This window comes from Lissotriton vulgaris, chromosome 8, assembly GCF_964263255.1.
Source record: "Lissotriton vulgaris chromosome 8, aLisVul1.2, whole genome shotgun sequence".
In the NCBI taxonomy this organism is placed as follows: domain Eukaryota; kingdom Metazoa; phylum Chordata; class Amphibia; order Caudata; family Salamandridae; genus Lissotriton; species Lissotriton vulgaris.
Genome location: NC_141696.1, coordinates 1,387,749,347 through 1,387,772,556, shown reverse-complemented (window position 1 = coordinate 1,387,772,556; position 23,210 = coordinate 1,387,749,347). Strand labels below are relative to the sequence as shown.

The window sequence follows — 23,210 nt, the reverse complement described above, 5'->3', positions numbered from 1 at the left end:
GATCAGGTTTGTCGAGGGAAAGTTGTCTGTGGAGTGAATAGGTTGGGAGGCGGGGGGTGGGGCTGGAGAGGCATTTTCAGGTTGGTGGATGAAGAGTGGACTGTGAGGTCAGAAGGGGAGTGCAAAGAGTCATAATCCGTGTTTTGAGGTGGTAAGGGGTCAAGAGAGGAGAGAGGGGAAGTAGCATCCTGGATAAGGTGGGAAAGGTAGAAAGGAGGAGGAGAAATTTGGACGGGCAGTCTGATAATTGGAAATGCGGGGGGGAGGGAGCTGGGGGGAGGCAGTGAGGACGGGGGCATGCCTGGTGGTGGGAGGAGAGAAGCCATTAGGGATATAAAGGGTTTGGGAGGCTGAACTAGCTGTTGAGGTGTCCAGATGAGGGGGGGGGTGCTAACAAAGGGGGATTAATGGGGGATTGGGTTTGAGAGACATCGCACGTAGTAGAAGTGTCTGTAGGGTGAGGGGTTGTGGAGAAGGAAGGGAAGGGTGAGAGGGTGTCAGTCAGTTGGGAGGGTGAAGTGTTAGGAGGTGTGATGGAGAGTAGGTACGAAAAGGTGCTGAAATGTTGTTCAAAGCTGGAGAGGTGATTTTCAGAAGCTTGGATGAGAATGTTGCCGGATTTGAAGATAGAGATGTCTATTTCGCCAAGGAAGGCAGGGGAAGTGGACAATTTAAAACCATACGGGATTTTGCATGATTTGGTGATGGGGAGGTGGTGGAGGAAGATGCTTTTCCATTTGGATGAACTTTGGGAGTAAAAAATGTAGTTGGTTTTGATTATCGAGGAGAGGCTTCGGTAGTTATCGTCAAAAAGAGTTTCCTGATGACTGATGAGTAGTTTGTCTTTAAAGTTTTTCTTTGCATTTTTGGAGAGATTAGGGGGAAGAGGATGGATCATGAGTTCGGGCCATATCTAGTGATGGACTAGTCCAGTAGATTGAGTCTGAGGTCGGCTGTATTGCAGGGGAGTGCAAGAGGGGGCATGGTGAATCAGATTAAGGCGGCTAGGTGAGGGGGAGGGGAAAGGAGGGAAAGATTTGCTATAGCTCAAAGAGAAGGAGGGAGGGTCAGGGAAGGAGTAGCAGGAGCCAGTGGATGGGGGGGGGCGCTCGATAGGGGGCTAAGAGAAGGTCTAACAGATGGTCAGAAAGCGTAACAAACAGAGTAACTCTGGGGAGAGAAATAAAAAAAGGTAGAGCGAGCGGACGTTAACAAATTTCGAATATCAGAGATCAGGTTGGGGTCAGGGGAGCATAATAAGGAGAGGGATATTGGGGATATAGGAAAAAAGTTAAGGGTGGTACAGGCAATACACAATGAGCAATATGTAAAACAGATAATAAATACAATCACAGCCAATAGAAAGATTACAGTGGGGGTATCGTGAAAAACTAAGGGTGGTACAGGCAATAAATAGTGAGCAATTTGTAAAACAGATAATAATTACAATCACAGACAAAGGTAAAACCACAATGCACGACAATACAAAAGACCACCGTGGGATCAAAAGTCAGTATAATGTCCAAAAGTTGGATCTATAAGCAGAACTAAAAAGGGCCTGCAGAAAGAAAGCCTGCTTAAACAAAGTAGTTTACAGTACTGATTGTGGCTACTAGATAGCGCTCCAAGTCCAATGCATAGACATATTGTTCCACTGACAAAAGTGTACAGTGCACAAACGACAATGTGTGGAAGCGACATCACCTAGTTAACTGATTTTTTTCTCTTTCTTTTTTGTATGCACAGGGGACCACAGGGCACCAGGTGCAGGGGTGTCTTTTGGTGTCTGTAAATCTTACTCTCAGCTGGTCGCGGTTGGAGGGGTCCCTGTTGTGAGCCTGCAGGCGTCGTCGGGAGCTTCGAGGAGGGTCCTTGGGTGCTAGATTCGGGGTCACAGTCGCCGGGGGGAGGTCCTAGTGGTCTTTGTTCACTCAGGCACAGGCCGGGCTCGGCGGGTGCAGAGTGTGCTGGATTTGCGGTTCCTGGCTGCCACCAGGGGTTGTTGCTGTTTGAGCAGAACCACTGCTCATGGGAGTCCCAGTCTTTGGATGAGCACGGCAGTCCGGTCCTCCGGGGTTAGCAGCTGCACAGGTCTTGTTTCTTCTTGTTCTTCTTGTAGTTTCGGAATCGGGATCTGAGGAAGGAAGGTTCAGGGTGCCTCTAAATACTAAATGTAGGGGCTTTACAGGTATGGGAAGGTCAGAGACCAATGGGTTCCTTCCCTGGGGTGAGTACACCCCCCTATCCGGCCACTCTCCAGTGGGAGGGGGGCAGGAGCCTGTCTCTGATTGGGTAGGCCTCCCCACCCTCAAGGTGGCGAGAGCCTGGAGTGGTGCTTCACATCGCCTCCCCCACCAGAGGGGGTGGGGTTGGCAGATGCTGGCACATCCCCTTCTCTCACTTAGGTTTTCCCGCCAGAGTGGGGGTCAGAACCGGCGGGTACCAGTTGCTGAGTACAGCAAGTCTCCTGGAGAAGCTCACAAAGATGGCATGCCTTTGAAGCTCCCCCTGCCCATCCTGGGAACGGAGGCCTAGCACCTCGCCCCCAGGATGTGCATTGTTGTAGGCCTACGAGAGCGGATGGCTCTCTACCCAGGGGTCCAGCAACATATCTGCTGGGTGGCAGCCTAGGCAGCCTCTCAGTCAGGACGCTGGTTGTTAGTTTCAGGGGGCAACTCTAAGATGCCCTCTGTCGTGCATTTTACATTAAATTCCACACTGGCATCAGTGAGGGTTTAATGTGCTGAGAAGTTTGATACCAAACTTCTCAGTCTTCAGTGTAGCCATTAGGGTGCTGTGGAGTTTGTAATGACAACCTCCCAGCACCATATACACCTAATGGCAGCACTGCACCTACAGTGCACAGGAATGGACCTGGGTGCTGTGGGGGCACAGGGTTCATGCCCTTGTACCCACACCACTGGCATACTGCACCCAGCTAGAGGGGTGACTGAGGTATGCCAAGGCAGTGTGTTTGTGGGCATGGCACACAGGGATGTGTTCTATGTTGACTCTCTGTTTTGATCTGCACCAAGACACCCAGCCTGCAAAGGCAGTGTGCGTGTGTCAGGGCACAGGGCCTCTAAGGGAGGCAAAATAAGTGCTGCAGCCCTTAGAGCCTTCTCTGGTCACAGTGCCCTGGGTACCTAGGATACCATTTACCAGGGGCTGACCTGTGGCCAGAGATGCCAGTTGGGTTTTGGCTTCAATGCAGTTTTAGGGAAGAAACACAGGCCCTGGGTACCTGATTGGCAGGAGCCCAGGGCACACTCAGTCAAAGTACATCAGCAGCAAAAAGTGGGGGCATACCATGCAAAAAAAAGGCATCCAGCATGAGACGATCGGGGGAGCAGGTAGGCATATAGCACATGGATAGACCCTTTCAGTGGACTGCTCCCTTCCTTGTGTGACTCCGCCAGGTAGCTGCTGCCCCGGAGCTCCCTGCTGACCATCCGACCCTTGGGTTAGTGGTTCGAGGCCCTCCTCCACCTGCCAGCACCTTATCCCTGGTGGTCTAGTGGTAGAGCGTCACTGCTCTGTTGCTGGGCTGACCTCTGTCTCTATTGTTTTCTTCTGTCCTTTTTCATGTTTTCCTTGCTTGCCGATCCCTGCTCCTGAAATCCACCACGGCCCTGTCCCCCTTCAGTGCCACTTTCCCGCTCCCTGCGTTTCCCGCCTAACAGGTGCTGAGCCCCCCAGCACACTACTCAATGGCAGCCGCTGCGCGGTGAAAGTGCAACCACCGAACATTCATTGGACTGCTCCAGTCATTGAGCAACTCTGCCAGGTAGCTGCTGCCCCCAACCTCCCTGCTGCTTCTAACCATCTGACCCTCGGGTTAGTGGTTCTTGGCCCTCCTCCTCCCGCAGGCACTATATGTGCCTCATCCCTGGTGGTCCAGTAGCAGAGAGTCACTGTTCTTCTGTTGGGCTGCCCTCGGTCTTTTTTTCTTGCCTTTGATTCTTCTACTGTCCCTTTATTGCACTTTTTCCTGTTTTCCCCTTGCTTGCCGATGCGATTCCCCGTGGCACTGTCCCAGACCAGGGCCTGTTTCCCACTTCCTGCGTTTCCCGCCTCTCAGCTGTGCAGCCCCCCCGCACACTACTTAACGGCGGCCACTGTGCAGCCACAACTGCGCCCAGTGCCACGGAACCTGGTCATTCCACCTTTTACAATACCATCACCCTCCTCGCACTTAACACCGGACGCCACGTCGCCTGCCACCTCGCGTCACCGAAGGACACCCAAGGCACTTTCTCATGCTGCAACTGCACTCTCGCCAACAACTGCACTGCAGCTCAGGCAGCTAATCACCTCTCTAACCCACGAAGTAGGCCACACGCTCGATCCGATCTTCTCCGCGAGTGGAAACCGCATCTACAGCCACACCAATGAACTTCTTTGGACCAACCACCACAGCGTGCATTTCGCCTCCACAAAACCCACCATACACAACTGCCCCACTCCCAACCACCCCAGTCAGCTGTAGCTAGAACAAGGTCACCATTGAAAATCTCACTGCCTCCCTCAGCACCATAACTTTCACCGACTAATACCTCAGCACGCAACCTCCACCAATGGATCACCAACTGCTCAAATACTGTAGCACCCCTCAAGAACGAACTTGGAAAGCAACACTTCAAGTATGCCAATTGGTTCACCCCCACCCTCCACAAGACGAGGCGCACCTGTAGACGACTCGAGAAGAGATGGAGGAACAATAAAACTGTGAAACCCATGCAACCTTCAAAGACGTGGTCATTGCACACCACCTTCTCCTAAAAACTACAAAGAAAATGGCCCTCCAAGACAGAATCCATGCCAATGCATGCAACAGCAAAGAACTCTTTGTCATTGTCAAGGAGTTCATCAGGCCCAACAACAAGACCACAGACGTCCCGCCCTCCCAAGACCTCTGTGACAAGCTCGGGCCCTTCTTCCACTACAAGATAAGCAACATCTACGACAGCTTCGACAACCAAGGCTCTCCCGCAACCACCTCACCCGACATCACCCCACCGACCACGGTGCACCCCAACAGATCCTGCTCAACTGGACGCAGCACACCACAGACACACTCAATACCATGAAGAGTATCCACTCCGGAGCCCCCTTGGGGGCATGCCAGCACAACATCTTCCACAGAGCAGCCACCTCCATCGCCCGAGCTTCACCGCACCATTCCCTGATGACTGGAAACCCGCCAAGATCAACATCCTGCTGAAGTAGCCATCGACCGACCAGACAAACAACAAGAACTTCAGACCCATCTCCTTGCTCCCCTTCCCAATCAAGGTCATAGAGAAGGCCATCAATGCAGAACTCAGTTCATCGAAGCAAACCACGTCCTGGACATTTCCCAATCCAGCATCCATAGCAACCACAGGACAGAGATGGCAATCCTCCCCGGCACCAAAGACATCTGCCCCCTCCTTGACCGAAGCAAAACAGCAGCTTTCATCCTCCTGGACTTCTCGGCAGCTTTCAACACCATCTCACACCTCATCCTAATCACGAGACTCCGCGACGCCGGCATCCGCGACAAGGCCATGGACTGGATGTACTTCTTCCTCACCAGTAAAACACAGCGAGTCAAACTACCACTGTTCCTCTCTGAACCCAGAGATCAGTTGTGCAGTCCCCCAGGGTTCTTCCCTGAGCCCCACGCTCTTCAACGTCTACACGGATCCGCTCGCAGCCATCGTCCGGAACCATGGACTTAACATAGACTCCTACGCCTACGACACCCAGCTGATCCTCATCCTCACTAACAATCCCACAACTGCTAGAAACAACTTCCATAGCTTGACAAAGGCCGTTGCCACCTGGGTGAAAGACAGTTGTCTCAAACTCATCTTGGACAAGAACCAAGACCTCATACTGGGACCCACCCCCTCAGCTTGGGATAACTCCTGGTGGCCCGCTGCATTGGGAACACCCCTCACCCCAATGGACTACACTCAAAACCTCTGCATCATACTGGATTCCTCACTCACAATGAACCGCCAGATCAAAGCGGTGTCCTCATCTTGCTTCCACACGCTTTGCCTACTTCATAAGACATTCAGACGGATCCTGTCTGTGAGAAGGTGGCCTGATATGCAGTGGTCACTATTCTAGTGAACACTATGTATCAGTCCAGCAACCCTTATTGATGATTGGTTGTAAGTCAACCTTATAGACCAGCTATCCTAGTAGCGTGGATACGAGCAGTCTAAGGCTAAAGACTCGAGAGGGCGTGTTAAGCCAGCTGTTATACCACATATACCCCTTGAACACCAAGTGAAAGGACACCACACAAGTGTTATGAAAATAAACAGTTATTTATTAAAGATCACAACAGCCCTGTACTCTTTATGAGGACAGGGTACTAAGCACAAACCAAAACTCTTACAAAAATACTTAAGTTAGCACAGTATATACAACTGCCCGAGGGGCACGGAAAACCATATACTTGAAAAGTGGAATGCGAAATTACTAGCAGGTAAGTACAGTACTAATAGCCTTTGGAATCGCTAGGACTTGACTATAGAATCGTTAGATTACTTCTAGGAGACCCAGGGGACTCGGGTGCAGTGTGTGCACTCTCACGCGAGATGCGGGACAAAGTCTATGGTAGCTAGAAATTGCAAAGTTAGTGTTCTCGGGCGAACCCGACCTGGTAGGGAGAAAACGAAAGTAGATTCTGACCCTTGGATAGTGAGGCTATGCTGGGGCACCGAAATGCCGAAGTTACCTAGCCCAGGGGCTGCAGCTGCATAGGACTCAAAAGACGTCGGGAATCCTCGTTGACGGACCAGGAGCCTGGAAGAAAGAAGTTGCTGGCAGGCGACCAGTGAAGAAAGTTCGGTGGATCCAAGCCTGGATCGATGGAAGATGACACCTGAAAGCAGAGGGGACCAAGTTCGAGACTACTAGCCAGTAGTCAGTGGGCACCAGGAGGGCACCGGATGGTAGCCACCTCGACAAGGCGTGTGGGTGACGCTGGGCTCGGAGATCTCACGGACCAGGAGGCGTTGTCGGCGACCAGGAAGGAGGATCGAGCTGTCCCACGAAGATAGAAGCTGTCGGCGTCGCTGGACCCAGGATTGGGCAACAAAGCCTTGGCAAATTCAAGCCCACGCGGTGGACCTAAAATGGCGTCTGGAGTGGACCAGGAGGGTCCGGGGTGCCTCTCTTAAAGAAGGAAGCAAGGGCCAGTCTGGAGCAACCAGACCAGCAGTCGTGATGTCGTCGGGCGTCGTTCAGAAGGCCACAAGCCAGCCGGCTAGTAGCCAAACAACGCGGTGCACAGCAAACAGCAGAAGGGCCCCACGCCGATCGTGGAGATGCAGGGAGGCTGATCTTGGGTGCTGGAGCTGCGCAGGGTTGGGGCTTCTCGGACCCCAAAGCACTCACCAGTGGAAGACTCGATGGGCTTACAGTAAAGATGTCGTGCAGTCTTGGCGATCGTCGGTCCCTCGAGGTCTCGTCGCACTCACGGTTCTCAGCTTGGCTGTAGAGGTGAGTAGAGGTCAGAGGTGCCAGGGAAGCCGGGTCTCGTCGAGCTGGGTCGTCGGATTCGTGATGAAGGACTTGCAGCAGACCGCAGTGTTCTTTAGGATGGTGCCTGCGGATGCAGGGTGACTACTCCTTAGCCACAAGGGAGAATCTTGATGAAGAAATCGTGAAGTCCTTTCGCAGAAAGTCGTGTCTTGATTCCAAAGATGATCTAATTTGAACAGGGGGCCCGCTCCCATCTTTATACTAAAAAGAGGGGGCTGACCCGGTGACTAGGTCCTGCCTATGGGTGGGACTAGGAGGGGGGTGGTTACACCCCTCTGCCATGCCGGACTTCCCCAGGCCAGGGGCTGGTGTGCCCCTGGAACTGGTTCAGACCGGCCTATGCGTAGTGAGCACCGGGGTGCCACTCAGCAGTCACCTTCCTGTAAAGCCCTGCCTACCCAGGATACACAAAACCATGTCTGGGACGGTGCTAGCACCGCCCCTGACAGGAAACCCTTTGTCCAGGCTCCCCTCGCTGGAAGGACTCCCAGCTGCAGGGGGTCAGACTCGTGTCTGTGGTGGCAGCATCCATTTTGTGGAGCTGAGGCTTCAGTTAACTTTAACCGGGGTTCACAGTTACATACATGTCGTGTCCCTCTAGAAGGGTGGAATGCTAACCCCGTCGCCAGAATTGGCGAGGGGTTAGTATTCCAATTCGTATGACACCTTACTCGACATGTTTTGATAAAGCAATACCAAAGTTAGCATTTAACCGCGAGGATTATAATGCACTTAAGAGTATATGGTATGCGATATCATGGAACAGCTATTAGGACTTGGTTCCGCAAGCTGCAGACAGGCTCAGCTCATGCCAGAGCACCATCTCACCCGATTCCAAGCACTCTGCCTTCAGGATTGTCAAGGCCTGCCATAGGAGTGACTGATAGGAATCTGTGTGTCCATTTTAGGGTTAGGTATAGGTATACTACACCTACAGCAAAGCGTGGTTACACGACTTTGCCCCAGCTGTCATGCAGCCAGTTGTGTCAAATTTAAGAGGCCAGCCAGGGGTGGCATAATACATGCTGCAGCCCCTGGCAGCCCTGGGTACACCTATGCCCTGAGTTACAGGGTCTGATAAGGTGGCCCAGCACCAATTGGTAAATGCACCTAGGGTACATGTTGTAATTTAGAAAGAGAACAGCCAGGCTGTGGGTCTGATTGGCAGGCCCACAGCCAGAGAAAGTCGTAAACCAGTGAAACAAAAGCAAAAAATCTGAGTGATCATAGGATTGCAGACCCTACTCTCCTACACTGTCCAGAAACAGAGTCACCCACGCTCTCATCAGCAGCAGACAGAGACTACAGCAACATACTCTACGCTGGCGTCACCCCGAAACTCCTCAGAAAACGACAGCATGTTCAAAATACCACAAGGAGACTGGTCCTAAACCTACCACACAGCAATCACATCACCGAACACCTTCAAGAACCCCACTGGCTCCCAGTTAACAAAAGAATCACTTTCAAGCTCCTCACACACGCCTACAAAGCCCTCCACGACGCAGGACCAGCATATCTAACCACAGCCTCTCATTCCACGTACCCACCAGATATTTCCACTCCGCCCAACTGGCCCTGGACAATGGCCATCGAAACTACAATACCAGAACCAGAGAAGGTTCCTTCACCTACCTCACCGCCAAGACCTGAAACACCGGGCTCCTTCACCTCAGACAATCCCGGACGCTGACCCAATTGTTATGTTATGTTATGTTATATTGATTTATTATGCGCACAGATACCCCAGCCAAGGGGCGTCCCGGCGCAGAGACAAGGTAGAACATAACACAACAGGAAACTAAAAACATGAAAGCAGCTAAAACAGGAAAGTTTTTAAAGCCCTCCGGAAATTCAGGAAGGATCTCAAGACCTGGCTCTTCGACTGAACCCCAGAATCCAGACTGATCAGCAGCCCCCCGTTCATCCTCAGCGCCTTGAGACTCTCACAGGTGAGTAGCTATGCTTTACAAACCCCTGATTGATTGATATAAACACGTCATCTCACTGAATGCAGATGACATTCTACTACACTTGAGAACTGTGCAGAAGGTCTGCCACAGACGTTAGCTGAGATGCGCAGGCTTGGCAAGGCATCTGCCTCAGGATAAATAGGTCTAACTATTGTCTTTTTCCAGTGCCAAAGAAAGGAGCGGACGTTATGGCCTCAAGTACTGTACATGGCTTAGTTCCATCATTTCAAGCGTTAAAATACCTAAGCATCAGAATCTACAAAGGCGTCATCTATATAATACAGACACACTTGGGTGAACACAATGGTGGCAGCTACGTTCTTGATGGTGTTATGATACAGACTGCCACTGTCTGTGATGGGGCATGTTGTTCGTGCCAAGATGGTATTATTACCCAGACTGCTTTATCTCTTTGCAAATTTCCCATTATGGCAAAAAAAAACCTTGTTTCAAAACCTGTCCACACACATTGTTGACAGAACTAGTGAGGGGTACTTGAGGAGGAGCGTTGCTCTGGATATGTAGTATCTGGCCCTTGAAGAGGAACTGGATATCTTAGAGTTGTATTGTAGGACTGCTCAGCTTCAATGCCTCCGGTGAAGACTTTAAAAAAATGCCTGTAAGGAATTAGCATCAGCACACATATGGGAATATATAATGAATTTGCTATTCACAGTTAAATAGAATTGGAACAGTTTCTTGAGACACTGCATGTACAGCACTCCCTGTGCTCCTAAGATACCACTAGGTGTGCTGCATTAAGTTAAGCAGCATTGTGAAAACAGTGGATAGAGCGGCGTGGACAGCAGTTACCTTAGTGGGTGGCCTATATGACTCAGAAACTCTAATGGCATTTGAGGGCAGCTTGCGACATGCATCTGGGCCAGTTCCTGTGCATCCAGTATTTATCAAACACAAAAGGTGATGGGAGGAATGCTTGCAATTTGTCAAACCACTGGTAATTGCTTGGTGTCGCATTTCAACCCATGATCCTTTTGCTCACCTGCCACTTCAGTTTGGACACAAATCAGTCTTGGTCCTGCTCCTCGTGGGAACAGTCTAGCCAGTACTGCCAGGCCTGGGCCCACCCGAACCACAACACAAACCACCAACGGGCAGTTTCGCCTTGATAAGGGCTCATTAGCCAGGTATAGCTTGACTCTAGTGGCACAGTGAGCAAGGTACCCACATCTGGGCATACTTGCAATTTGACTAACCACTTGCAATCGCTCGGGGTAGCATCTCAACCCATCATTATTTTGCTCACCATGCCACTTCAGTTTGGACCCAGCCATATACAAATCAGCCTCAACACTGCTCCTCATGGGAATAGTCCAGCCCAAACTACCAGGCCATGCAGCATTTACATATACATAGGGTCCAGGAGGGAGACAGAGACTGGTCTATCAAAGGGGGAAATTGGATACTCCAGAGGCAATCAGAATGGAGTCGTTTTCGGACAGATGGTATGGTTATGTGCTCTGATAAAGGGTTGGATGACAGATGTGCCAGCCTATATCACAAACTGAACAGGTACACATGGTAGTCCTAAGGTATGTTTCTTGGTGCTTATGACGAGTTGAAAGACTGATTTAGTGATCTAGCGCTGATTATTGCAAAGAAACTCATCTCCATGAGCTAGAGACCCCCACAACTACCAGATCTGGGTAGATGAAAGGCAGATATCTAGAGTTTCGCTTTAGCTGAGATAAGATTTCCACAAATAGTGGCAGGTTAAGAGGACTGTCTAGGCCCAATGTGGGATTGAATTTGGAACCTCGGTTTCAAACCTGTGACTCAAAATCAGACAATAGACTCCCACAGAATGAGAATTGGCACGGTTTGGAGCAAAAAGTGATGAAGATCCAATACACAGAGTGAGGCCTAGTCATGGCCTTCCTGGACCCCTGTTTGGTTCAAAACTGTGAGCTCAGAGATGGGTACACACCCAACCCAGAAATATCTAGCACTAAGTTAGAACTTCACTGCATAGAATATGAGGGGCTGCGTATGGTAAAAGAGTGAGGGGATATTACATTTGCTTTTAATTTCTTTTTATTCTTACAGTTGCAAAGGTTGATCTTAAAGCAGTTTGGTATTCTATTTATTTATTTATTTATTTATTTTTGACACTTATAAAGCGCTACTTATACCCTTAGGCGTCAAGGCGCTGAAAACCATTATTGAAGAAAGTGGGAGAGGAGAATAAACAGAATTGACAGTTGAGCAAGGTTAATGAGAGAAAAGCCAGGTTTTCAGGAGTTTACGAAACTGATACAGCGTAGCACTTCGTCTGATGTTGAGAGGCAAGGTGTTCCAAAGTCTGGGGGCCGCCACCAGAAAGCGACGGTCTCCCCAGGACACTGTTTTGGTGCGTGGGACAGGCAGTTGATTAAGAGTGGCTGAGCGTAAAGCTCTTGTCGGTTTGTAAAGTTGAAGTTTGTCTCTTAAAAAGTGTGGTCCTCGATTATTAACTGATTTGAAGACTATACAGAGAGCCTTGAAGTGGATCCTTTTTTGTACAGTCAGCCAGTGAAGGTCTTTTATGTTTTACACTACTATTCTCAAGTAATTTCATTGTATATGTATGTCCATTGTGGTTATCCTGGTAAATGATATACTCACATTATCTTCTGTCTGGCATACTAAGTTAGAACACTATTGGCAATGGTTATATATAGGTTAAATGTATTACAATTATGCATTCCTACAAAGATCAATTTAAAAAATGGGACTTGTCTTGAAGGGATATTGTTTTTCTCTATGAAAGGCTATATGAAAACAATGACAATTTCCTTTTATTTCCTCACTTTTAATGAAGATGAGGAGGGCAGATTCCAGAACATAGCTGTTTTGAAAAAAAAATGTATTTTAAGATTGGTTTATCATTTATTTATTTTATATGTTATATATAGAGCTAGCTAGACCCGAAAATATCAGAGCGCTATACAAAATCGTGAACAGGAATACAGTAAATGAGGCACGCAAACACAAAAGAGGTGAGTATTCAAAATAGCAAATTAGTAAACATCAAAGAAAACAAAAGCAGTACCAAAAACAAGAGAAGCAGATTGGAGATGATCTAAAGGACAGCATAAACAGATAAGAAGCGGACTATGATCGAAGAGACTAGACCTGTACAAGCGATTGTTAACCAAGGTCAATAATCTAGGACTTAAAGTATTTGTTGAGGAGTTGTTTCAGGTTCCTTTTGAAGCTAGGGAAGGAGGGGTTGTATCGCAGGTCACAAGTTAGAGAGTTCCATATGCTCGGAGCATTTCCGGAAAGAGAGCGAGACTCGGTTGCTGCTTTTTTTTTTTAGATTGGGAGGTATGAGTAAAAGTGAGTTAGAGCTTCTCAAAGATCTGGTAGGCCCGCTTTCATCATAATTTGACCATGATTTTAATTTAAAACTTTAAAAACTTACTGATGATGCTGCCTATTAATAGGAATCTAATTTATAATTTGTTGGATAATTTTTCTCCGTGCTTTGAAATGCACCCTGGATTCTGCACATTAATGAATATTAATAAATATCCATTGAGAAGCTTAATTACCACGGAACCCATTCGCAAACATACACCTCAGTAAATTACAATAGAAGGGCTAATAGGCATATGTTTTCTGCCCACTTTCTTCAAATGTGCAACAAAAACGGAAATGAGTAGCTTGTTCCGACACAGCACTAACTCTTATATTTTTGGCGCCACCAACCCTAAAGCTAATATTCTATGGGTTTTGAATGACAAAATTTATACAATATGAAACTTTTCCTCTCAAGAATCCTATCCACGAGCCCAAAGCAGAGTCCATGGAGAATGGCAGCCTATGCGCTGAACAAGAAAGTGTGGCAACACAGCCACCGTATATTATTTTATAATAAAACTCTCAAGGGCACCTTGAAGTCTGCATACATAGCTATGCTGTGTCTTGTGCAATTACTTACATTTTTCATATTGTGCAGATGTGTTTGTTCAGTCACACCATTTTATTTTGAACAGGCAGTGGTGTATACAAATGCAGCACTGAATACAGTAACTCACCGCTTTAGATTCCAAATAATAATCCTGGTTCCCTTTTTCCCAATGATTGCATCCAGTTCAGCCATAAGTTCTTTCTCTGATGAAAACAAGGAATGTTTCAGGATTGCGTTCAGATTAGCCTGAGATGCCGCACCTTTATTGAGCTGCCGTAAGCATGCAGTTAAGGATTCAGAACATGGAAATGGAATTTATAACAGGATGAATGTGTAGCAGCAATTACAAAAAAAAAAAATAGTCTCTTTCACAGACTGTTCACTCACATACAGTATTATTTATAGGTGACTTGCAGGGGTATTCTAGAGAGGGGAAATAAATGAAATGTTCTTTACACAAAGCACGGCTTAGGTTTAGGCATTACCCTTTCAATGTGCACGTAAAAATGTTTAACATACCTTTCCCAGTGTTAATACTGAATTGAAAAAGAACATTTCAAACTTAATACTGGAATGAAGAAAACAAGACAGTCAGACACAGTTACTGTAGGTGAATGTGGTACAAGGTATAGTTAATCACTTTTAATGTCTGTCCCACTGAAACTTTAGTTCCCAAAATGATTTTCTGCAGAATAACAGTACATGGTCAGACCATAGATGACAGTACTTGGCAAACCCAATTTAGGGTTACTGAGGTACAAAAGAGTTAATGGGCTTCAACTGTGGGTACTAGAACTGATTTACACTAATGGTCAAGAGCCTGACCTGCTATGGATAGAGATAACTGAGAAGCAAATACGCTACTTTACCACTTGACTTTTGGGGCAGCAAGGCAAGCAGTCCAAAGTTTACTCAGGGAGGTGGTGTCGAATTATAGACTCCGAACTCACCAATCAACATCATATCACTCAATAAAGGAATGTCCAGTCAGTTCTTTCATATGTTCTATAGTGTGTTGTGCTGTAGATTCATCTGCTCTGTATATTCCTCACGATTTTGGTCTTGTCGGTCTTCAGCTTTAGGTAATTGGTCTTCATCCGCAGGGCAATTTTAGTCTTGCAGGCACTAAACTCGAATGGGGTACCGGGCATCCTGCCCGTGCGGTAGAGAATGAGTTGAGTGTGGTCGGTGTAGGACGTTGATGTTGTGAGAGTGGATGATATTGGCTAGAGGAATTACGTATGTGTTGAAGAGGGTCGGGTTCAGGGAGGATCCTTGTGGGATTCCGCAGATGAGGTCTCAGGTGTCCAAGGTGTATAGTGCCAGACTGACAGTCCTTACCGGGAGGAGGAGCAGATCCATGGGAGTATGTGTCCATGGATTCCGATTTCATTTAGGTGTTGGATGAGAATGGTGTGGGAGACTGTATGAAACGCTGAAGAGAGGTCCAGGAGGATGAGCACCGCCATGTCACCTCTGTCCAGAGTGATGCAGTTGTCATCCGTGGCGGCACGGGCAGTTTTGTGCTGTGGTTGGGGCTAAAACCAGACTGAGTGAAGTTGAGTTGGTGGTCATTTAGGTAGTCGGGTAGGCACTGGTAGATGATTTTCTTAAAGACCTTGGTCTGGAATGGTAGCAGAGAGATTGGCCTGGAATGGTAGCAGAGAGATTGGCCTGTAGTTGGCGAGCATTTAAGGGTCCGCAGAAGTTTTCTTCAACAATGGGGCGACTGTTGCATGCTTTAAAGCATCTGGGAAGGGTGTGGAAGCAGTGGAGACATTCAGAATGGGTGAAAGCATGGCACTGATGGATTCCAGTTCTCTGAAGTAGGCATGGTAGGGACCGAGGTCTAATTGGGACCCTCAGTGAATGGACTGCATGCTGGCAGCAGTTTCTGAGGTAATGATGGGCCATGTGGTTAGCACTGGTTCTTTGGATTAGTTTGGGAGGCGTTTGGCGAGGTCGGTGATGTCATTTGTGGGTTGTAGTTATTGTAAATGGTAGTAAGTTTGTTGCTGAAGAGTTGAGAAAGATCATGGCAGAGTTTCTGCAAGGGGGGTGATCGAGTTGGAGGCATCTGCTGCTTCACAATGGTAACGTTTATTTCCTTCTGTTGGTGCTGGCATCAATGCTGTTTGCCAAAGTAGTGCATTTGGTGGTCCAGATTATTTGTGGTAGCATCTCAGGGCAGATATGAACAGTCTCCTGTCTGTACTGTTCTAGCTCATTCAGTTGTTTACAATGAAATAAGGTCCTTAAAACTGCATAGTGAATGTGTGTGGGGTTCACCAAGTGCCTATTTTACATATGTCAGCTTGAAGAATATTTCCTAGAAAGGCCACGGCTTTGGCCTGCTTGTGTACATTGTACACCATGTACGACCAGGGGCTCTTTTAACTTTGAGGTAGCAAGTTTGGTTGCACTTCACTATCCATCCGAATATATTGGTCGGGCCTTGTGAGGTTTGGCAAAGGCTACAAACAGTTGTTTTTTTGGTTTTTTTTTAAACACCTTTATTCATGTACCAATGGTTATACACAGCTTGTTGCCTACAACCTTCAGGGTTGGCAGCGTGGACATCAAAATGGACTTGCGTCTGATCAATACTAAAGTACACAGCCAAATTGCCGACAACCCTGGGGTCCGGCGGCGCACCAATAACCAAACAGAGTCATGTGTCATTGAACAGTTGTCACATATCAGTAACGGGCTGCCAGGCATCCTGTGAACATGTGGGTTAGTACAATGTAGGGCACCACATAGCATGTAGTTGGTAGCGGTGTGTTTGATTTTCTGAAATTCCCCATCACATGTTCCACCCCTTATGAACTCCCTCCACTCCCCTATAGTGTAGAACCCCTGAACTCCCCCCCCCCCCATACTAGTTAACTGGTTCCCTAGCTATGTGTCAGCCATTTATCTCACTGCGTGAATCGCCTGTCTTGTGTCAGCTCGCCGTGTGTCCGCCCGCCTGCCGGTGTCTAGAATGTGTCTTCCAGGTCTGACCTATCTAATCAGGGCATGTCTTGCACCTCCCAGAAAAGCTGCCTCTCGTGTCCCATTCGTCTGTCGAATCTATGAGGTCCCTGGCCAGCATAACTCCATGAACGCCTAGGCTTCCCCCTAAAGTGTGGTGTGGAAGTGCACTACCAGCTAGGAGGCCGCAGGTGTTCCCTGTGTGTCAGCAGTGTCCTCCTGCGTACCTCTAAAGGCGCGGTATAAACTCCAGAAGTCCTTCGGGCGACCAGTGGGAGGAAGGAACTCGCTATAGTGTTCTGATTGTGTGCAGCAGTATAACATGTCACGGGCCCACCTTCTCTTCGTCGGAAGCGGCCCTCTCATCCAGCATTGTGCCACCGTGCGTCGGGCCATAAGCAAGCCCATATCAGTCAATCGTCTTACCGCTACAGGCAAGCCCCTGGAGTGGCCAAGCAGCGCTAAGGCTGGATCAACAGGTAGTTCAATGTCTAGAATCTCTCCCAACTCCGCTATCACTTCCTCCCAAAATGAGCGTATTCTGCGGCAACTCCATGCTAAATGCAAGAAATCAGAGATGGGTGCATGGCATCTTTCACACTCGGGGGACTGCCTGAGCCCATAGCGGTGCAGGCGTTCCGGAGTGTAATATACTCTTTGCAAAAATTTAAAGTGGATCAGTTGGTGCCGTCAATTTAAGGACAATCTCTTGGTGCTAGAGTAGCAGTACTTCCACATCGGGTCGTCGATAGTAATCTGCAAGTCCCTTTGCCAAGCAAGTCTGGCCTTCGAGGGTTCCTGCGCTCTGTGTGCTGTATTGGCTCTGTACAGGAGAGATCATTTTCCGTGATTGCGCCGTTTTAATGACCAGGGAGAGTTCCGGAAGCTCCGGGGGCTCCTCCAATTCTGGGCCTAGAATATCCTTCAGCGCACTACGGACCCGGTGAAATTGAAATCGTTGCAATAACGTTGACCCCTCCACAGTCTGGGAGACATTTTCCCAAGTTCTCATCCTGCCGTCCTCGAAAAGGTCGCCGGCTCTCACTATTCCCAGCGCATGCATCGCTTGCACTACACCCTTCTCCTCAATGGGTGAAAGCCAAAGAGCCCATTCCACCGCCATTAAGGGGGAGTATAGCAATGTTCCTTCACTAGCCTTTAGCAGCGCATACCACGCGTGCTTCGTGGACGTGATGGAGTCCAGCACACCCGTCCTACGGTCCAAGGGGGAGCAGATCGTGGCCGGCAGTGGGACTGGTTCAGCAAATAACCGCTCCATTCGCACGTGGGGAATGTTTTCTGCTCCATGTATCCACGTGTGTAAGTGGGCAGCTTGCGCCACTCTATAATATCGTTCCATGTCTGGGGCTCCTAGTCCTCCCAGCTCGTACGGGAGCGTGAGCGTGGTCCATTTTACTCTTGGCTGCTTTCCTCCCCAGGCCAAACGAACCATGAGTGTCGTTAGATTCTTGAAGAAGGTCTTTGACAGAACAATAGGCAGGTTATTGAATAGAAACAGAAACCGGGGCAACACAACCATCTTCATAATGGCAATACGGCCCATCAGCGACAGCGGGAGCCTACACCACCTCTCCACATCCTCCTCGCATTTGCTAAACGCCACACCGTAATTCTCTCGGAACAGCACCTCGGGGTCCGTATGGATCATGATGCCGAGATAGCGCACCGGCTCCGCTGACCAGCGTAGAGGGTATTCATCATAAAAGTTGTTTGTGACCGGGGTCAGTGGAAACGCCACAGATTTGTTCCAATTTATCTAGAGTCGGCGAGCGCGCCAAATCGGACTACCTCCCGCAATACTGAGGTTAGGTTCACCTCAGGGTTGCGCACATAAAGCAACGTATCGTCTGCGTAGGTAGAAATTATGATCTTGTACATCGGGAAGCTAACTCCCCGGTGCCAGTGGTATTCCCGCAACGCGCTGGCCAATGGTTCAGCCACCAGTGCTTATAGTAATGGCGAAAGCGGGCAGCCTGGTCTAGTGCCCCTGCTGATTCCAAAAGGATCAGACACGCGGTCACCAATGCGCAGTCTGGCCGTTGGCCTCCAGTATAGGGCACCAATCATTTGTAAAAAAGGTTCACCCAGTCCTAATCTCCGCAAAACCCGCAACATGAACGGCCACTCCACTGAGTCGAAAGCCTTTTCCATGTCCAGGAAGATGGCAACCGCTTTCGCGTCCTGTCTAGCATGCTGTATAGTCCCCAGCACTGTGCGGATGTTATAGGTTAGGTTCCTACCCGGCACAAAGCCTGCCTGTTCCGGGGCCACTAAATCAGGGGCTATCAAAGCCAGACGTGTGGCGAACACCTTGGCATACAATTTCGCGTCTACATTTAGTAGAGATAGAGGTCTATACGAACCACACTCGCTGGGGGGCCTGCCGGGCTTTGGGATGGTAACTATTAGCGCCTTACTCATTGACTGTGGCATACTACCTTCCAAGCATATGTCTCCGAATAGTGCAGCCAGGTGGGGGATGAGTTGGTCTTTAAACGCCTTATAGAACCCCACCGTTAAGCCGTCTGCCCCAGGGGCGCTATTCACTCTCATGCTTGCCAATGCTTCAGAGATCTCATCCTCCTGTATAGGGGACATTAGGAATTCACGATCCGACTGTGCTAAGAAGGGCAATTGTACATTTTCTAAATAATCGTCCATGTCTGTTTCCAGATTTACTTTTAGACGTGTACAGATCGGCGTAAAAGTCCCTGAATTCCTTCAGAATCTCCTCCTCCGACGGGACGACCACCCCCGAGGCGGTAGTCAAAGCAGTCAGTCTCGGGGCCCTCCTGCTATTTCGCCTCATCGTTGAATTCCGCTATGAGGATTTTAATTCTGTTATGTCGAGATCGGGGTCGTGAACTTGCTGTCCCTCTAGTTCAGCCAACCGAGACTCTAGGTGCTTCAAGCGCTGACGTATGGCCTTTAGGACACTCGAGTGTTTAGCCATAGCTACACCACGTATGAATACCTTAAACGTCTCTCAGACTGTCTGGAAGCTCTCGACCGAGCCAATATTTGTGTCAAAAAATTGCGTCAATCTCCGCAGCCAGCTCTCCTCTAAAAGCATCGTCAAGCAACGAGTACGGTGGAAAACGCCACGTAAAAGGAGAAACCCGGATTATCGGTGTCTCCAGCACAAGGAGGAGCGGCGAGTGATCTGAGAGTGTGCGTGTCAGAACTGTACAGGACAGTATGTGTCTAGAGATTGAGAAGGCGGCTAGCCAGTAGTCAATCCTAGTGTGGATGTCGTGGTACGCTGAGTAATGCGTGTAACCCCCTCTGTCTCTGTTCCTCCCTCTCCATACATCAACCAGATCTAGTGTTAGTAACTCAGCTTGGAGTGAGACCGCGGCCGCCGAGGGTCTACGCTGAGGGCCTGAAGATCTGTAATTCCGGGTCCATCACTAGGTTGCAGCCCCCCCCCCCCCAGAGCATTTGTGCCGTGGAGTATTCTCGGCAGATCCTCGCCAACTTCTCGTAGAAGTCTGGAGAGTCGTAGTTTGGGCCGTACACTTTGACCACGATAAGATCGTGGCCTTTCCCCGTGCATCTTGAAATTAGGTACCTACCCTCTGAGTCTGCTAATACTAATGTCAAATCTAACTTGGCTCTAGGGTTTATCCACGTAAGGACCCCTCTTGAGTGCGTAGTGAATCCCGCCACTGTGGTGTTCCCGGAGAGGCCCCTGTATTGAAGCATTTTACTTGTCAGTGGGATGTGCGTTTCCTGTAAGAGTGCTAGGTCTATGTGATGTCTCTGCAAGTAATTCAACACCTTCCTCAGTTTACGGTAGTCATTCAACCCTCTGACATTCCAGGTTAGGGCCCTAAGGGTGACCGAGGCATCACCAGCAGGTATTGTCGGCGTACTGGTCATCTGTGCCATTCGGTCGGACTACAACAGCAAGTCTTCACATTGCAACATAGCTTCACAACACTAGCATACGGAACCATCATCAGTACATTGAACTTCCCCAAACCCCACCCAGTGTCCTCCCACCCCGCCCACAGCAGACCTTCCCCAACCTGGTCCATCAGAAGTCTATCCCCCACACTCCCACCCAATTTTAGAACCCCAACTCTGAATGCTAACAGAACAACCATGCTTAGCGCGCAGGGGCCGAGGTAGCCTAGAGTCAAAGTTTCCATTTAAGTCTCAGAACTCTCGTTTAGCCGCTCATCTGTCCCCGCCATGCACAGTCTGTGTGATCAGAGCAACAACTTCTCGTGCTCTATACCTGAACAAATGCCCCCCCAATTCCCCCCCCCGCCGTAATGCCTGCACCATAAATGTCTTTAGCAGTGATATAGGCAATGCCTTGTAGCCAAAACTGGAACCTGCGAGGAAATATATGTGGAAAAATGGGTATCATGCAGTCCGGTTAACAAACAACGCAACCCACAACCATGCAGCAGATCACTTATCTGTAGGTGTCTTCATTCACCAATGCATATGTCGCCTTATCGTGCGTCCAACTTGGAGCGTCTGACAGAGACACACTCACCCCGCACCAACCTGTTGAGTAGTAAGCGCACGTGCTCAAGAGAAACTTAGTCTTGTTCATCCAAGCGGCTTCCGCTCTCACCCTCCTGCTGGTTCTCGGCATTGTCTGTAGCGTGTTTCTTCGACCAACGCTTCATGGCCTGCTGCAATTCCCTGGGGTCCGTAAATATATGGGAATGCCCACGCCTTTTAACACGTAGCTTTGCTGGGTACAACAGCGCATAGTCCAATCCCATCTCTCTGAGACGTTTCTTGTGGGGAATGAATTTTTGCTCTCTTCCTGGACCTTTGCAGAAAAGTCTGGGTACAAAGATATGGCAGAGCCTTCGTATTGTAACGGTTGTTTGGTCCTCGCCAGTCCAAGAGCCGTGTCTCTGTCCCGGTAGTTGAGTAACTTCGCTATTATAGGGCGAGGGGGCGCTCCTGGCTTGGGGCGCGGGGCTAAGGACCTGTGTGCCCGCTCCACCGTGAACATGCTCGAGAACACTCCTTCTCCCAGGACAGTTATAAGTAGCTTTTCAACAAAGTGTTCCATGGGGCCTGTATGGGCTCTCTCCGGAAGGCCCGTGATGCGGAGGTTACAGAGCCTCGAACGCGCCTCCAAATCCTCTGTCATGTCCTGCAGGACCTGCATCATCCTCTCCATCTTTTTTTGCGTGGTATCTAGGTCCTTCTGCGCCTCCTCAACCTCCTTCATCCTCCTTTCAGCCATGTCGTGTCTCTCCGCGTATTTGTCCAACCGCTCTGCCATACGATCCATACGGTACGACATGGCGTCCATTTTGATGCCCAGCGCAGATATACTCGTCTGAAGGCTCTGCTCCATGGATAAAAGCACGGTTTTGATGTCTGAGCTCGCCCCTAGATCTTCTTCCGCTCGCGTGACCGTCCCGGTCTCCGGCGATGGGCTTTGCTGTTGTAGCCTTCTCTGCGAGAAGGGCAATTTACTTTGAGTTTTGTCGCCTTTGCCCATCTTGTGGCAGTCAGCCCTCCCGCTCGTAGGGGAAGCACAGAGATTAATCGTTGCCCGCAGGGTCACCAAGAATATCGCTGCAGTCTACCTCACTCCGGCGCCACACACAGCACCCACTGCCCCCGGAAGGACGTCTCACGTAGCGCGGTAGGGAAGCGCAGCCAAACCTCCACAGTCCCTCGTGTTGCCAATGTTATATCAAAGGATTTAGGCTCACCCCCTGCGCCAAACAAGCGAGGACCAGGCCAACAACAGAACTGCTTCAGTCAAACCAGTGCTCAGTAAGTCAATCCCAATGTCGATCCTCCACTGAGAGGGGGAAGGGAAACAGACTCGCTCCAGGCGTCCCAGCTCGCAAGTGCACAGTAGATCCTCCGTGGGCTGGACAGGTCCCTGAGTTCGGCCAAGGCAGCACTAGGCGCTGGTGTCGTCAGCGTGTGGGCCCCACACGCGGCGCTCCCAGAAAGCGATGTCGCGCTGCTCACCTTGTGCCTTCCCCAGTCGAGTCGAGGCGTTCATGCTACCGGTGACGGTCCGACCGACCAACCACCACTCCAGTAGATCTTCAATAGCGAGGGGCCCAAACATGCAGTCTTCGGGGCCTCCGCGGCAGAATCGTCTCGTCAGGAACCCATGGGCGACCAGCCTGTAGAGAAGTGCACCGCCTAACGCTGGCAGCAGTAAACACATCCAGCAGAGTCCCAAGAATGGTCGCCGCCTCCTCTCCTCATCTGCCTCCTCTAGGCCCACCAAGCGTCGGAGCCCCGGGTCACTCCCCCTCCGGCAGCCGCACGCCGCATCACGTCGCCCCCGGCCTCTGGGCACACGCAAGGTCGCGGCCACAGGGCCTACCCAGGCTGAGGGCCCGCCGGGCCGCGGCGCTGTGCAGGATGCGTTCTTGCCCGTTTCTCCGAGAGTCGCCAGTGGACCACACCTTCATGCGACTGTGGGAGCTGATGAGGGGTCTAGTGTGTTGCTCTTTGGAGGATTTTGCAGAATTATTAGACTGTGCTCGGCGGAGCTCCGGCGCTAGGCGTCCATTACGCTTGCTGGCTAGCTCGGCCCCCCGGCTACCAACAGTTGTTACATCTTATAAAAGGGTATGGCCCTTTTAATGTAATGCACGAGTTTTACATCTTAGGTTTGGATGCGTCTCACTACTCCAAAGTCTGGTTGTGAGAAAATACAGGAAGCTCTATGGTATTGTTTTTTTTTTTTTTTTTAATTTTTGAAAACCTTTATTACGCAATATCAGGAGTACAAATACGGGCCTACAACCATACGGCCGGCCACGAAA

The 23,210-nt window shown here is 49.6% G+C and overlaps 1 protein-coding gene across 1 annotated transcript in view; it reads right to left on the bottom strand.

Moving 5' to 3' along the window:
- MORC3 (MORC family CW-type zinc finger 3) overlaps positions 1-23,210 on the bottom strand; it is a 793,723-nt gene that overhangs the window by 540,457 nt on the left and 230,056 nt on the right. The window contains exon 5 of the mRNA XM_086935396.1: positions 13,562-13,709. Coding sequence (XP_086791522.1) covers positions 13,562-13,709 — 148 coding nt within the window. The remainder of the gene's footprint in view (positions 1-13,561; positions 13,710-23,210) is intronic.